Below are 16,699 nucleotides of genomic sequence, written 5' to 3'. Positions count from 1 at the left end.
GCATCCGGTACGCGAAACTCTGACCTCTAAAATGTGTTGAGCTTAGTTTAAATACCTCCAAGGAGATTGCCTCCAAAATACATGTTTCCATACTTGTTTTTAACACATAAACGTTCGTTTTTTATCATAATTTTTTATCACTATTCACGGGACTTACAATAGAATCTAAAATGATGACTTAGTTATTTATACAAGCGTTAGTAAGGACTATACTCACCATCAACAGTTTCGAAAACTTGTTTGACATTAGGCGTTGATATGCCAATGTACACCCAGCTGAAAGGTTGAGTTTCATTCCAATAATTGATAACGACATTCGCCTCGTCATCATCATCGGGGTAAAAAAGCGTCGCACCTTCCATGGAACATCTCTCCTTAGCTTCCTGCCACGTTCTATGTAACGTATGAATTTTATAGAAAGCTTTCGTATCTTCTATATACTTGTAGTCCTTTCGGAAGAACTTCAGATTTGGCTGACAATCTTAAAGATGAAGTTCATTTTTGATTATTTACCATTACGTATTTGTGAAGACTTGATTACAATGATATTTTCCTTATTTAAATAGTATTTCGTTGATTTGATTACAAAAAAAAATAATCTCACTGTTTTGTAACAAAGAAATTCAATACACATATATTTTCAACTCACGAATAATAATATATATCACATTATATTTACTTACAAGTAGTTTGACATATGTACTGCAAAACAAATAGAACAATGAAACACTTTAATGATAACATTTTATATAATTAACATGAACACGTGTGCGAATGACAGACGTTTGCAAGCGACTGGACAGAACTGAGAAGATTCACATAATCGAGAGAACAGGAAAATCGAAACGACTCAGATACTCGTTCATTTAATAACCACATAATATATAGCATTATGTACACACAAGGAGCTATGTAAGAACCACAAGGTACGAAAAGTGACGTACAGACACAAAATGAGCGGAAATTTGATTGATTAAAAACATACTTGTATTTTTTATCGTATGGTAAGTATAAAGTATATATTTTTTTATTTTACTCAGTCAAGCAGTATCTATAAATAACTTAAAGTTAAATAACAGCTTTTTAATGTCCAACTGCTGGGCATTCGCCTCTTAACTCACGACCAGTTCACTTGACTTATAGGTTCCTGTAGTAAATTGCCCTGTTGGATAGACTTTCAGTTTATCCTACCATGCTGCGAGTATTTACTTATTACTAAAATTACTTATCGTTTTATATTATTGTATCAAAAACACAGATAGTTTGTTTTGCTTGCAATTTATGACAGGAACCTAAAATTTATAAGGAAATTGTAATTCCATCATTATCATCTCTGATGTATTTTTATCTTTTTAATAATTAATGATTCATCTCTTAAATGATAAATACTACTATTCCACGCGGTTATGATTTGTACGCTGATAATGTTTTATTCATAATATTTATGTATAATTAAGACTAGGTTATAATAATTAAGGTTAGGTTTGGTGAATGTTAATAATTCTTATGAAAATAAATATGTATGATATACTTTAATATAATAAATAATATTGGTAATTTAGGGTGTTTTCATTAATATCCCTAATTTTGATAATATGATAAAAAATGTGAATGAAATAAGCACAACACAACTGATCACTCAAAATAATAACTGACATGAAATATCTAAGTATAAATTTATATCATATTTTTTATTGTATTTGGATTATATCATGACCTGTGCTTCACTTATTGTATCCCGAATTTATTTTTGTCTGGATGATAATCTTACCTTTAATAATTTCATTAAATTAAAATAGATGGTGGTACTATAAGTTAACAACGTATGTATCATATCACAAAAGCTAAAAGGATTATATAAGATGTATTTTAAGTGTGCACAACTGTGTACTACAACTGTAGTAAATGTTTTTTTTAAGAAAAAAAATCGACTTCAATAGGTAGAAGCATTATCATCCAGCTTTAGCTGGAAATATTTGATTTGCTTTAGTTTTCGGTGTCTGTCTCCGATATTTAAATTAAACCATCTCGGAATAAACCTCTATCGAACAAGAATTTTGCAAATCCGTCAATATATACAGGTGTTATGAACCTGATCATTAAAAATTATGAATCTCCGCCTATTTTGAAGTCGGTTAAATAAGGGTTGTTTCCGGAAGGGATTTCAGTAAACGTATACAAAATACGTAAAAGAAAGAAAATAGTCAAAAAAGATTTCAGTCGCGGCAAATATTTTTAATATATCTTTTTATTTTTATATATTTTTTTATTATTTATCATTTCGCGTAACGGTCTGAACTGGATCTCTGTTTACAGAAATCAGTCCGATGGTTATGCGACAGTTAAGTTGAGTTGTTTTAAAGTCGATAACCAGTAGCGCCATCTAGAAACGAGTTACAACAAAGAGGATGGTATAAAAATCTACTCCATGAAAAATAAATGTATAAATTTCTACAAGTATGTTGCAAATAAACGTGTAAATTTGTTTTGTTTGCATCGTCTTAGTTTGTCATCATCACAGCCTGTATGCCACTGTGACTTATGCACACACAATTCAAACATTAAGCATTATTGCATTCAATGAAGACAGGCAGAATGTTTTCTTCTCTCAAATATCAGAAGGAGAGCAAAGTAACTTATATTAACCCGCTTATAATATTATAAAAATATTATGAATACCTTTCCTGGGCAGAGAATTTATCTCACTCTCCTCGGAACAGGGATCATCGTGAGAAAATCAGCAACGCAAATTCTGCCACGTGTCCACAACAATCCACATTGGAGCAGCGTGGTTCTAACCTTCTCCTCGAAAAGAAAGTAACTCACATCCACCGTTACCGTGAATAAATATAATTTATTTACAAAATATCGTATCTGTAATTGTGATAAAAAAGGCGAAATGAAAGAAAAGATTTTTTTTTATATTGAGGTGTAAGTTTATTCGCATAACAATGTTTCATACAAATTTCCTCGTTTTGTACACACCTTTTCACGTTTGTTTTTGTTGTATCTTTTATAAAAGTTGACTCTAAAATTTTTAACATATCGTCTGTTCCCTATATCTAATTCGCTTGACCACTGTTAAATCATACATAAAGGATTCACTAAGGCAACTCAGGAGGAGGAAAATTATAGTTACATCGGACAAATAGAAAAAAAAGAAACGATACAAAAATGTTTTCCATAAAGTCGGAATGGGCTCTTAAATTTTAAAATCAGCCTTCCTGTATCATTCGCCGTGGCACAGAGCAATGGGAGCAGAAAGCGGCGGGGAAGTCCCTGCCGCAGATATAAACCAGTTACACGTCGAACGAAAGCAAGTGAGAGCAAACAAAATCAAACGTCAAAAAGTCCAAATCGTTTTAACGTAATTTATTGATTGAGGCCAGAAGCCGAGGTCACTTTTCGACTGTGGAATTTTACAAATCCCGTTCATTATACAGAGTGTTCTGATTGATGAATTTTATTTTATGTTATGTTTTACATATTTTAAAATAAATTTCAATCGCACAGCTGAAAAGCGTATTTAATGAGGAATGATTTCGTTTGCTTGGTTTCGTTCGCTCCGTGAACTGGGATGATACATACGGGCACAGTAACAAGGCACCCGTAATAAAAATAATTTTTCTAATGGACATTGCACAAATCACACTGGTATCAGTGGACTGGCCACGAGGCTGCCAGTTACACCTAAGAAAATTCGTCACTAAATAACAACTAAATCACTTTAAAATCAATTCAAAATGTACATTATTCATCTTATCCGAGTAAACAAATCTAATCTGCTACATAAAAATTAGCAAATTTAAATACAAAGATCACCTAGTCCGTCTATGTAAAATTAATCGCTTAAGTATTAGAAAAACACAATAGTGGGAGCGGGCTCGGGGCCCACTTGTGATAGGTTATTATGCTTCCCGGCTGTACATTCAACGAATGAAGAGCGAAAGATATTGCGTTGACACATTAAAACTAAAAAATGACTGTACATTTAATATTTTATATGTAAATATTTGTACATATTGCACTCTGAAGTAACAAAAAAATTATTTAGAAAAATCTGTCGAAACGAAGAAATATTATATTATATATACGCAGAACGAAAAAGAATATCTCAGTAAATACAAATTCATAGTAATCAAGTTCGATCACAATGTTCGTAGCTCGTATATTAATCTAAGTCCCTATGGCTTACAAAGCTTACAAATGATAAATACAGAAGTCATTTACAAAAAAATATAATTCTACCCAAATAATATAAAAATAACAACAGCCATCTGTACTTTCTTAGATGAATAAAATTAAACATATGTCAAACATATGACAATAGAATCTAAAGGTACCTATGTACTGCTTCGTACAGGAGACTGGACCTGCCACGGTCGGTCACCGTTCTCGCATCCGACACAAATGAAACAGAGTTAAGGCTAAGGGCAGGGTGAGAAGGTCCAGCCACACGCAGACTCACTTGCGCTGTCTATCCGCAATACAAGTTTCAATTTTCCCTCACTGACACTATGCAAAATTCAAATGTTAGCATTGTAATGATTACGCTAGCCGCGATTTTGATTCGCACGTCGTTCTGTTCGCACGCGCACGCTTGCGCAAACCGGTTTGCACGAGTGAGTGCGAAGTGCTGCCGAGCGTGTGGCCGGCCCTTGTATGTATGCCTATAACAGTCGAGCCGTCCGTCGTCCTCGTGTTCGTTCTCGTCCCGTCCCACTCAGCGATGCTCACGCAGCGTCATCCCGAGCGATATAAACTTATTATCGTACTTATATTCCATTATCAGCTAAAGACACAAATTATATTAGGGGTAATCATTACTTATTACATTCTCGTCTGAGATTATTACGTACTTAATAAATCTATTACAATTTCGAAATTGAATAATATGTATCAAATACGACCGGCTGTGCACCGACGGAGTCCGTTAACTATGAAGCTATCCGTATGAACTTCTACGCGACAAATGATGTATAACAATTTACTTATCGAATGGCAGTTATATTTGTCACAAACTCGAGATGCAAAGTATGCGGCTGTACTGTAGGGCTTCGAGCGCTTACCGTCGCATCTCAGTTATAAGGCATCGTAGCGTAAAGTTAATCGTGACGGTTATTATCCTAACACTTGTAGTTTTTAACCCTAAGTCCTTAAAGGTGTCGTATAAAATCCGTTGCAACCACAATCATACGACCGCACCGTGAACGTACGTTTTAATGGCAGTGTGTGTTGTCAGTGCGCCCTCGCCGGAGTGGCGCAAGACACTCTAATGACGTTTGTGCTTCGTTAACTATTTTAGAAATCGCCTACCGCTACAATAAAATTATATATAATTCGAAAAGATGTATTAAAAGCGGACTAGCGCGCGGTCCGCGGTGCAAGCTCGATCGTCTCACGCTGAAATTTATACGTATAGTTAGAAATACTTCCAAAAACCTCAGGCATACGTAATATGTAAATGTACAACACAGTGGCATGTAAAGAAGACTCATTCAACACGCATCAGACAGACTTAAATTTACATCTTAATAGCGTTAAATGTTATGGATGGTGAAGTGTCGGCTCGTGAGTGCGGTGTCTGCGCGGGAATCGAACCCGGTCGGGCGCTGCAAGCGGGAAGTCATCGGAATATATCAGATAAAATGCCCAGCGATAAACGGAAAACACGCTTAATTTATGCTTTAACAACGCTTACGGGTAATTGAGATCGATTATTTTAGTTTCTATATAACTATGATATTCCATTCAACAATGTAGGTACACAGTACAGGTAACGCGAAATAAGGCATTTCGTATGTGTAATATATTGTATATAATGGGCAGTTTATTTACCTTAACGTGAAGTATTTGTTAGTTATTTTAATATTGTTTTCTTTAAAATGACTTCTCCCTTAGAATATTTCAAGCGGAGACAGACGTGGTCGTACATCGCAGACGTCGCATTGCGTGCGCGTTCGCTATCAACATTTACACGTAGATACTCTATACCAATATTGTTCCCATATAGTAAGCTCGGCCAAATAGTACAATATAATTAGATGATAACTAATTACTCAAATCAGCTGCCATTTCAATTTTGATCGCTATACTAGAAGAGAACGAAGGATATAATAAATTAACGAGATTATTTTAAAATAGAACAGATTAAAAATATTGTAATACATAATATTTAAAAAGGTTTTATGGGCACTATACGTCTAACCATAGGCACCTAATAATAGCTGCCTGATTCGCACGCAATGTGTCGCCTGTATAAGTAGAATTACTCAACGTTATATAATATTTGAATTTTGTACACATTCATTAAGGGCATAGCGTCTGGGATTGATGGCCATATCTGCCTCCGTTACCTCCTAATTTAGATCAACGTGTGACACAAATAGTCTATTCAATAAACCTATAAATTACTCTACGACGACCTATGGTAAATTGCACGTGATACGCTCTATGGCCTTCAGTAACTCAAACTGTTAAGGAATTCAACATGAGAGGGCCTTACGTCGTACCAGTGTCAGCGAAAGTAAATAGCCTAAAGTAAAATCGACTCAGTGCAGTGTGATCACTGTAGAAAATGAATCACCCATATATATAATTATGTCGTTAACTATCAAAATACTCAAACAGGTAGACAAGAAACCGGTGATGCGTTTATGAAAGCTACTGCGACAGTAGAACTTCTAAATGTAATAAGACACACTTATCTCAGCCTACCTAAGATACTTCAACATTTATAAATGTAATCACAGCAATAATAAATTATAATTATTCGTTAAATCGAGGGACGCGGGCACAGGACAATGGAACATCAATCGGAACTAAAATCGACAGGACACGATAACACGTCTGACATAAACTATATATAAACAAACACAGTCGTAAATCATCAACAACGTCCGCCGACAGATATCTCCGGCTCCGCGGGACGTTCGCAGCGAACTTTTCAATATACATATATATTAATCGAAAAGGTTAATCAACGAACCGTTAATTTTGGTAAATAAACATAACTATCAACTTTTCACCCAATAGAAACATCTCTCATATATTACTTTTTCTCTTATAACTCTCATAGTGTATGTACGCTTTACATAATTTAGGAGGGTGTACTTATCCAAGTCTTATCAGTCGTATCCGAGTGACCAACTCAGTATCCAGTCATATCTTAACTATCAACACTAAATATATTCTCCAACGTTCAACAGCACATATATTCACTATACTCGCATATCGCGGTCGGTCACCGAATACGCACGAGCCGGGCTCCGCGCTAGCGGCTCCCTCACTGTCCTTATAAATAGTTCGATCACGTCCGTCACGAGTGTCCGTGCACTTCACTTAAACTAGCCAGTCTATGAGCGTTTCTCTCCGGAGGGCGGCGGTCGCGGCGGTCGCGGCGCCTAGCGGCCGCGCGAGCGCAGGCGCGGGGGGGAGCGCGGGGCGGGGCGCGGGGGCTAGAGCTCGGCGGGGTGCTCCACGATGGGCGGCGGGTGGCTCGTCGACACCTCCGCCACGTCCCAGATCTCCTCCAGGAACGGCGGCAGCTTCCTGTTCTTGAGTTTGAGCGAGATGCACATGTTGGAGTTCTGCATGCCCAGCGTGCGCAGCTCCGACAGGATGGAGAGGATCTTGCCGAAGACCACGGGGCAGCGCGTCGAGGCGCTCTGCTGGTTCATGATGTACACGCGCAGCGTGTTCAGGTAGTACCGCTGGATCTCCTCCACCAGGTGCGGCTGCTCGAGCCCGGGCCGATCTGGAATTGATATTCGTTCTATCATGAGATTGATGAACTTGAGCTCTTGTGGCTTCAAATTAATTCGAAAAATTCATGCTTCGATATTTAAATTTAATTTAAACAGATATGAATATATTCGTATCATTGTGATAATTATATGTTAACAAGACATCGATTATATCAATCGGAAATTGAATAGTGATTACGATTACATATAACAATTATTGAAGAACAGCATTTCTCGCTTCCTACGCTAAGCTAATTAATACGATATGCATATAAACCTGAGAAGATGACAATGGCAGTGAGAAGGGCATAGTGCACGTTGTCCATTGACATGGTGTACATGCAGCGGCAGAAGTGCAGCAGGTTCTCTATGACGTAGGACATGCCGGCTTTGCGATAGTTCTCGCGAGTGTACGCCCTGTTGTTGGCGAACAGCACGCTGTCTGTCGTCGCGTCGTACCGTCGCGCTACTCGCAACATCATTACTTCACTGGAGCAAGCCTGAAGAAAATACACAACCTTAAAGCCTGTTATATGATAAACCGATATTGAAATTTCCAAAAAGATCTTACGTATTCTTATGATTTTTTTTGTTACCGTTAGATGAGAATTTAATGTAACTTTTATAGATGATAGATGTACTTACCTTGAGAAGGGTGATCTGATCAGGTTGGGAAATCTTGGCAAATCCTGGCAGGCCTTTTGCAAACTCGACGATCAGCTGCACCGTAAGGATGGTCATCTCTGTGATCTGACGGAACGGCAAGTCGGATTCCTCGTCGTCTTCGTCCGCTTCCTGCCAAGTCTAGACAGATCAAATTGGGTTCTTAACGAATATTATTCGTTAATTTATTAAAGGATGAACTATTTCTCAACTACAACTAAGAATGAAATAAAAAATATAAATAAAAATAAATCAAAAGATATTTTCAAATAATGATTTAGTGAAATAAACTAAATTCCAAAAATGATTTAAAATGAAACGTATGAAAATAAAGTGCATTATAAAACAAAATAAAAGTAAGGTAAATGAAACCCACCTGTGTCACCCTTTTTAAGTCTTCATCGGAAGGTTGCTCATAGCCGTCTTGATACCAGACGAGCCTCGCGATCAAGAACTGCTGATTCGCCGTGAGTGGAGGGATATTCTTCAGCCTGTTCTGTTCCAGGAGCTTTTCCGAGAGGAACCGCGGGACCACTTCATGCTGCAAACATTCCAGCTTCACGTAGGAAACAACAAACATTAATATTTTGTTGCTATTGGTTAGGGGGGATATCAAATTATACATGCAAACTATTTTAATTTATGGTAAATTTAAAAGGTTGCTTCTAGATAGTGGGGATGTAGCCAAGGCTAATTGCCATTAGGCCTGGCTACATTATCATGAATCAAGGTATACTCCACTTACAATCCTGGCAGCTTCTGGTGGCGGTGGATCGCATTGCATAATGGGCGGCATGTGATCGTCAACTGTCGTTGTGCTGACTGGCAGTTTGTCTTTTTCTCTTTGTGCCTTCTTTTCTTTTCTTTTGATCGCACACGTTGTCTCCGGGACTACACATTCTGGCCTCATACCCACCGCTAGACATTTCTTTAATCTACATTCTTGACATTTTCTTCGCATATACATATCCATTTCACACGCATGACCAAATTTGCAAATGTATACAGCATTTTTAGTAACACTCCGCCTAAAGAACCCTGAAAATGTTACATTATTCTATTAATTACTGTTACTTTAATATCTAATGAACATGTTTATGTTTGTGAATTGGTGATATCACCAAACATCTGGATTCCACTTGAACGTAGATTATAAAAGATTATGAAATCAAACATGTTTCACTGTGATGACCAACAACATTGGAGAATTGGATGAATCAAGGAGTAGACGCGGTGCAGACGGCTATTGTGACGTTACGTCTCGACTCGGGCACAATGTGTACGTTTAGCTAACAGCCTTGATAACCAGTACAATACGCCAATTCTGCATTGGATTGAAATAATCGTGGGCGCTTATAAGGCAAGGGTTTTCTGTTTTGGCATAATTACGAGTCTAAAAAGGAAGGCTGTTGATTTTCTAAATCGACTACTTTTACTTGTAAAAATAATTATTGTATATTTTTATTAATACCTTTACAGCCTTCACATGTGAGAGCATTATAATGGTATCCGGAGGCTCTGTCGCCACATACGAGACAAAGTTCTTCTTGTTGGCGAGGAGCTGGACCTTTCTTTTGCCGTCTCGCTTCTCCATCTGTGCTGCAGCCATTTACACTTGATGCCGGTGACAATTCCTCGCGACCTGCAATAGAAAAATAAAATGTTTAATATAAAGTTTCGCATCTATTTTAACTTTTATTAGGATTTTTTTTTACTATCATATATTTTAATTTTTACATGATTCTTACATTGTTTACATCTCATTTCAACCTTATTTGGTTTGTTGGCTTTATCTTACTATAAAGACAACTGACGCAAGTTCGATTCTGAAGATTCATTCGATCTTCTAAGCCGAGACAGGCAGCTCATATAAAATAAAACAAATCTTTGATCAATGCAACTGCGCAATAAATGAAATTCGAAACTGTTGGCCCAACGACGCCGGGTGTCGAGAACATCTAAAAACGGACGCTATAAAATTTGCATACATTTCATGAACGATTTGTTGATTCGGCCGAGGAGTGAAGATCGTTTGATTTTCATTTTTTACATTCGTCCTGTTGGCCCTTCGACGAAGAGATGTTTTCATAACGAAACACGATCAAGTCATTTTCGGTGGCAGTTTGAACGTTTCCTGCCCAAACAAAAGGTGGCTAAAGGCCTTGTCAGCATACTAATGACGTTTGGCACATTAGTTTGGTATTCAAGTTGCATGCAGGAGTTGGGTATGTGATGCGCAATGGAAATTAAATCGACAATTGTCAATCACGCAGTAGGAACTCCTTAAAAGTAAGACGCACTGTTGCAACTTTATTACTACTTCGTTTAACCTTTAACCGATGAATATATTTATCAATTTCGAACAAAACTTACTAATGGTAATTACAACCAATCAACTTTGTACATACATGTTTTTTCAAATGTACCTTTTTTTCTTTAAATAAATAAATATTGTCAATATTATCAAATAATACTAAATCTCAAGCAATAGACGCGTCCATTTTAAAGACGTTAGTTTCTGTTCTCTCACGGCATAAGCGAGACAAAAATAGGTAGAATAAATTTAAAAGCATAATGCATAAAAAAAAATCCAGATACGAGGATTAACATTAAGCATATTAACTGAACCATGCAAGGCAGTTAAGTTTCTAGTAAATAATTTTATTTACATTTTATTGAGACCATTAAGCGAAGTTAAGTCGGGTCGGTGGCCTTAGCTGGGTACCTGTCTTGCGCAATCGGGTATAATAAACTGTTGCCAAAAAACTAGTTCCACGTGGGATAACAGCCAGAATGAGATAGTGACAAAGAGGCCTTGTTCTGGCGATGTTAAACATAATGTACTTTTTAGTTTATAGCAACGACTTTTTAATATACTCATACTTAGTAGTAAATGTAGTGTAGTGTTGTGATTAGACCTTAACCCACCGACCGCGGTTTGGTAGATACACGTGTGTTAGAATTTCTTCTTTGTTTCGCTTCGTTACGAGGTTTTTATTAATTACCGAGTTCATATTGAATTTTGAGATTGAACACAAATGAAGCACGTGAAATCTTAGTGGTGCCAAACGGAATATTCACGTGTATTAGTCTCAGTATACTTATTTGCTTCGATATTATAAACAGCTTTATTTCCTTTTATAGTCACATGCTACATAACTCTTGCTGCAGATTGTTGAAGTTTAATGCGTTATGCATCGTTGGCGATCTGGACGGTAAACTCTCAGCAATAAAATTCGTGTCATTTATGAGCATAGCATATTTATAAAATAAAATCTGAACATGTTTGCAATTTTATTAGTTCCTTTGTTAGGATTTTCAAAATAACTTCGAAAGTTCCAAAGTGTGAAGATTATATCATTAAATGACGTTTACTGGGTTATTAAGGTGATGCAACTCATCGAACGCGGTGAAAGTGTCCGAGATGGGTAGAACTGGTTTAGATTATCGAACATGCCATGCTATTATAGTGTTTTATGCTATGATAAATAGAAATTAAAATAGTTTAACAGACAGAAGAGAAATAGTTACGACTAAGCAGATAGAAATAATATTTACCTACTGTTGTCGCATGAAAGTCTCAGTATTAATGTTATGTAAGTCATTAATTTTTTATACACTAAAAATTCAATATTTGTATGATGTATCTAATGGTTATTCTTTTAGGAGTAGTTATAGTTAGTGATGCAATAAATAGCTGATAAAATAGTAATAACAAAATATTAATTATTCATATCACAAATAAAGATCAATCAAATCTATGCTCATGAAAAAGAAAGCCATTCAAAAGTTGAACGCACGGATGACCGAGTCAGTGTGTTATGTTGTTACGTCTCAGCTGTTGTGCGCGAGCGCATAGAAGGTCTAGTTCGTGGCGGTTCGTCGAACGTCGGGTATTCTCGGCTGCGGGAACGAGAGAGCGATGTGAGCGACAAGTGGGGCGCGAGCGTCGACCGGGGGCAGCGTGCGGCCTTGACTCTTACGTACCGCCCTCCCCTCCCGCACATCTCTCCAACGCTCACCGCGCCGCCACATTATTTATGATAGCATCTGAGCTCAAAGCAAGCTCGCGATTCTCTACAGCTAATAATAACACGTTTTTCCTCTCACGCGATTGTGACTTTTTCACTTATTAAGGACTGTTCTTTGAAGTGATTCCAAACTTGGTATTAAAACGATAGATAAATAATAACATTGTATCTGCTTCAACGATAACATTTAAAGTTTTGCTCAATTCATTTTCGTTACAAAAATCAAATGTTTATATGTATTTAAACAGCACATGTCAACATTTTTACATCGAATTTCAATAATCTGATTACAAGTTTTTGAGGCGGTTATTTTTACTGCGCTACTTTTAATAATATTAGCAATAAAAAAAATGTATCAAAGTTATATTTCCTACAAGTATGACTTTTAAATATAATCGCAACGTGTAAAAAAAAATTGCAAACTTATAACAGTTACATTAATTCAAAATTAGAATTAGTTTCAAAATAGAACTTCATTCCGTTTATTACATTTTGGTAATATTCGAGACTTCATTCCAGTTAGATGTCGTTATCCCACGGAAATGAATTAATTTATTGTTAATCATAATCATTATGTTTTATGTGGACGTGTGAGAAAAACCGCTTTTGCTAACATTATACAAAACGCTATTTAGATAATTGAATATGGAATGACTGTTATATCAGTCGGTTGAAGAACACGAATCTACATATTTTGTATGTTAGTTTTTTCTTAAATACATAATGACTTTCTACAAAACACTTTATGACCACAAAAAAAAATCTAAACGAAGATTCAGAAAGTGATGTCGATTGTACAATACGCACTTTCACTGTGACCCCAGCAACTAAAGACGTAACGATTTCGCAGGCGCACCGCGTAAGCGTATACTAACTAGTTAGTGAAAGCTGCCCAAACTTAGGTATTGCACAAGCCTGTACACAACCTCATTGAAATTCGGGTGCGGCGAAAGTGAGCACAATATAGCGACTTGTCACATACTAAGTAACTACTAACGATGGTTGGGTACGCGTTGAACATTTCGCGTTCCCTTCGTAACGAGATACATTCGTTTTAATCAGATAACTGTTGTAAAAAATTGATGCATAAAAAGATGCACGTGATCGATGCATCGGATGGACGGAGATCGGATAATAATATTACTTTCTACAATACTTTCTAGCCAGAGATGTGGGCCGGAGCCAGCGCAACTAGAGCGATCGGTTTCTCCACGCGCCGGGAAAATTGGATTGAAATAGAAATCGCGTGCGGTGAAAATCGCCATTTTCACGTCACACGCTATCGTGGAAACTTCGATTACAGTGCTTATATACTAATCTCATTCATCAAATGATCGTTATAATAAAATGAATACAGTAATCTTAATTTGTAAATCATTCACGAAAATCGTTTCAGATAAGAGCACTCAGATGATTCTTTAAGGATCATTTGCTACAAATATAATAGCATAATGAAACTTAGTTGATCCCATAACACTCGTAAATAAAAGTCTTTGGAAATAAGCTAGTGTTGTAATTATTAGGAATTATTTCACATAAACTTAGTAATAAAGATTTATATTGTTGATTTGAAAGTAAATGTAACATCAATAAAAAACCTCCATAACGGTAAACATATTGCGGTTATATTAACCTTCAACTTTTATATATTAAAAGGCAATTCGCATTCGACTAAGACTCATTTAGATACCTATTATCTAGTTAAAAGCAGTTCAATTAATGAACATTTTGTACCCAAAATAATAGGACTCCTAATTTAGGAGCTAGTATTGATCGGTAAGCCTTCATTTTATATATATATGTCTAGAAACAATCGAGAAACTGCTTCTTGAATCTTAAATTACATGACTGCTGAATTAAAACAAAAACATAAAGTAGATCAAGCAGCTATAGTACGACACAATTTAGATGCAGCATCGGTAAAATTCGTAAAACAGAGCACACCAGAATTAAGTGACTTCTAAACCATCAATCTTTATTTATTTCTTATGCGAAAATGATCTTTACGCAAACTTAATAATTTGTAATGTCATAGAACCAAATACGGTTGATTAATTTTTTTTTTAAATTATTCGATGCCACATTTAAATTGTGTCGTACTATACAACATTCACTGTACGTATTCCATCGTCCATGTCGTAAAGTCGAAAGTGTTCATCAGTTATCACGTGGGTAAACAAAAATGTATCTATAGGTGGACATAGTTGCTGTAATGGATATGCCTCAACTCCCCGACATTTTGCTGTTTGTTTACAATACTTGATTACATCGAACCTCTCTTTTTTTCAAATGTTCTCCGTCTCACTCCACCCCCAATTTTGTAGAGCTGTGCACCCACGCCAGTACGCCTTTTCGAGTAAACATGGGAATGGGTAAAATAGTAAAGGAAGGGAGATATAATTAGAATTAATGCCGCATGATGGTTTCCTGGTGTTTAAAACCTATGCAGCTGAACGTATCAAATACCATTTAAAGCACATGGGCGCAATGTCTGCGTCTAGTTTTGTCGCTACGGATATTTTTTTAAACTTCCCGTGTTGAAATGCTTCTAACGGGGACCCAGAGATGGAAACAATTATCTATATATTGACACCGTGTGTTTGTATATTAATTTATTTTTAATACAATTAATTATTATTTTTTTAATTACATTTTTTTTATGGCATTGGTTGGCGGACGAGCATATGGGCCACGTGATGGTATGTGGTCACCGCCGCCTATAGACAAAGGCGCTGTAAGAAATATTAATTCCTTACATCACCTATGCGCCACCAACCTTAGGAACTAAGATGTTATGTCTCTTGTGCCTGTGATTACACTGGCTCACTCACCCTTCTAACCGGAACACAACAATACAGAGTACTGTTATTTGGCGGTAGAATATCTGATGAGTGGTTGGTACGTACCCAAACGGGCTTGCACAAAGCCCTACCACCAAGTAAATTCTGCAGTCTCTACAACCGAATGGGAAGATATAGCAACACGTAGTCTAACTCCCATATATATATATTTTTAAATAATATGTAAATGTCAGAGTTTATGTTCATATACGAAAGTTGGACGTTATCTATGTATATAAGTGCCCTTGCTTGATGTGACTTGACCCCGTTAGCACAATACGCTGGAAACGTTGACACCGTAGCGACTCTATCTATACGCCCTTGACACTTGAACATTGCACTCTGAACGCTTTCTATTACGTTATGTTATTGGAAGTTACAATTACTCATAACCACATATTTTATTTATTAACCGTATTCCTATAAAACTGCTAAATAGAACGGTAAACTAGGTCAAGGCACGTTTAAGTGACGTCAACGAGATATCGGCCGTCGGACATCGGCTATAAGGGCTAATTAAAGCGACTAACCAACTAGGTCATCGACTCTTTGTTCTAAAAACTGATAACAATTTAATTAGTTGACTTGATATAATACCTTTAGAATATAAGCGACATAACTCAAAATCAATTGAATAAATTTCATTATAAATTGGAACAAAAAAACTTAACTATTGACATTTTCCAAAGTTTGCCACTACCTATAAAATGTTGACATATCAACGGTAAGATTACGACAGTATTTAAAAAAAAAGATCATTTTAATAGGATGATAGACTATGTTTCTTGTGGCCTTGTTACCTAAAATAATACTATCTGAAATGTATGTTGGCTTTTACGTAGCAATATAGTATAGGATCGACGTGATTTAAAATATAGTTTATGGACTGACAAATTATTCCATAAATGGCATATAAACACTAGTACCACAATAAGTACTATGTGAATTTATAAACAAACCTATTAGTATTTGAATGTGTTCTGCCTGTTTGAATTTATTAAGGAAAATTGACAAAACAATACACAAACATTTGTTTTATAGGTCATTAACGTTCTATAAATTAAGAGAATACTGCAAAACCTCAAGAGGAAAACGTGCTTTCAAAGTAGGTCGAGTCTCAGCAACGGCGGTATTTTGGTTCAACTTTACAACAATGTGTGTGACATAATACATCGTTTTGTCTTTTATGCGGTGTATTTACCTTTATTCAATAATACAATAACAAATATATATGTATAATTGTATATTATATATTAATTATAAAGAAGATTTTGATGGGGTTTCCGTGAATGAAATAAATAAATCATATTGTTTTCTAACCTTATAAAGAATTATAAAGTAAATTGTAATATTCAATATACTAATATGTATATTTATTTTATATAGCAAATTATAAAATCTGAGCAAGGAAATCACGTTG

At 36.1% G+C, this 16,699-nt stretch overlaps 2 protein-coding genes across 4 annotated transcripts in view; both read right to left on the bottom strand.

Annotated features, from left to right (window-relative positions):
- LOC113399906 (secretory phospholipase A2 receptor-like) overlaps nucleotides 1-16,699 on the bottom strand; it is a 311,961-nt gene that overhangs the window by 12,120 nt on the left and 283,142 nt on the right. For 2 of the 3 annotated variants that reach the window (XM_026639179.2, XM_026639178.2), the window contains exons 1-2: nucleotides 684-827; nucleotides 218-481 (exon numbers count right to left, since the gene is read on the bottom strand). In XM_026639179.2, the coding sequence (XP_026494964.1) occupies nucleotides 218-481; nucleotides 684-744 (325 nt within the window). In that variant the 5' untranslated portion in view covers nucleotides 745-827. Of the gene's footprint in view, nucleotides 1-217; nucleotides 482-683; nucleotides 828-16,699 lie in introns of those variants that run through there. The other variant, XM_064215625.1, reaches the window with a different exon arrangement.
- LOC113400082 (ecdysone receptor) overlaps nucleotides 2,913-16,699 on the bottom strand; it is a 28,013-nt gene continuing 14,226 nt past the window's right edge. The window contains 6 exon segments of the mRNA XM_026639476.2: nucleotides 2,913-7,756; nucleotides 8,023-8,245; nucleotides 8,391-8,540; nucleotides 8,785-8,964; nucleotides 9,154-9,446; nucleotides 9,880-10,050. Of these exon segments, the coding sequence (XP_026495261.1) occupies nucleotides 7,458-7,756; nucleotides 8,023-8,245; nucleotides 8,391-8,540; nucleotides 8,785-8,964; nucleotides 9,154-9,446; nucleotides 9,880-10,050 (1,316 nt within the window). The 3' untranslated portion in view covers nucleotides 2,913-7,457.

Source organism: Vanessa tameamea, chromosome 8 (genome assembly GCF_037043105.1).
Source record: "Vanessa tameamea isolate UH-Manoa-2023 chromosome 8, ilVanTame1 primary haplotype, whole genome shotgun sequence".
NCBI lineage: Eukaryota > Metazoa > Arthropoda > Insecta > Lepidoptera > Nymphalidae > Vanessa > Vanessa tameamea.
The sequence above is the reverse complement of the archived record's forward strand: the minus strand, read 5'-3'. Positions and strand labels throughout refer to the sequence as shown.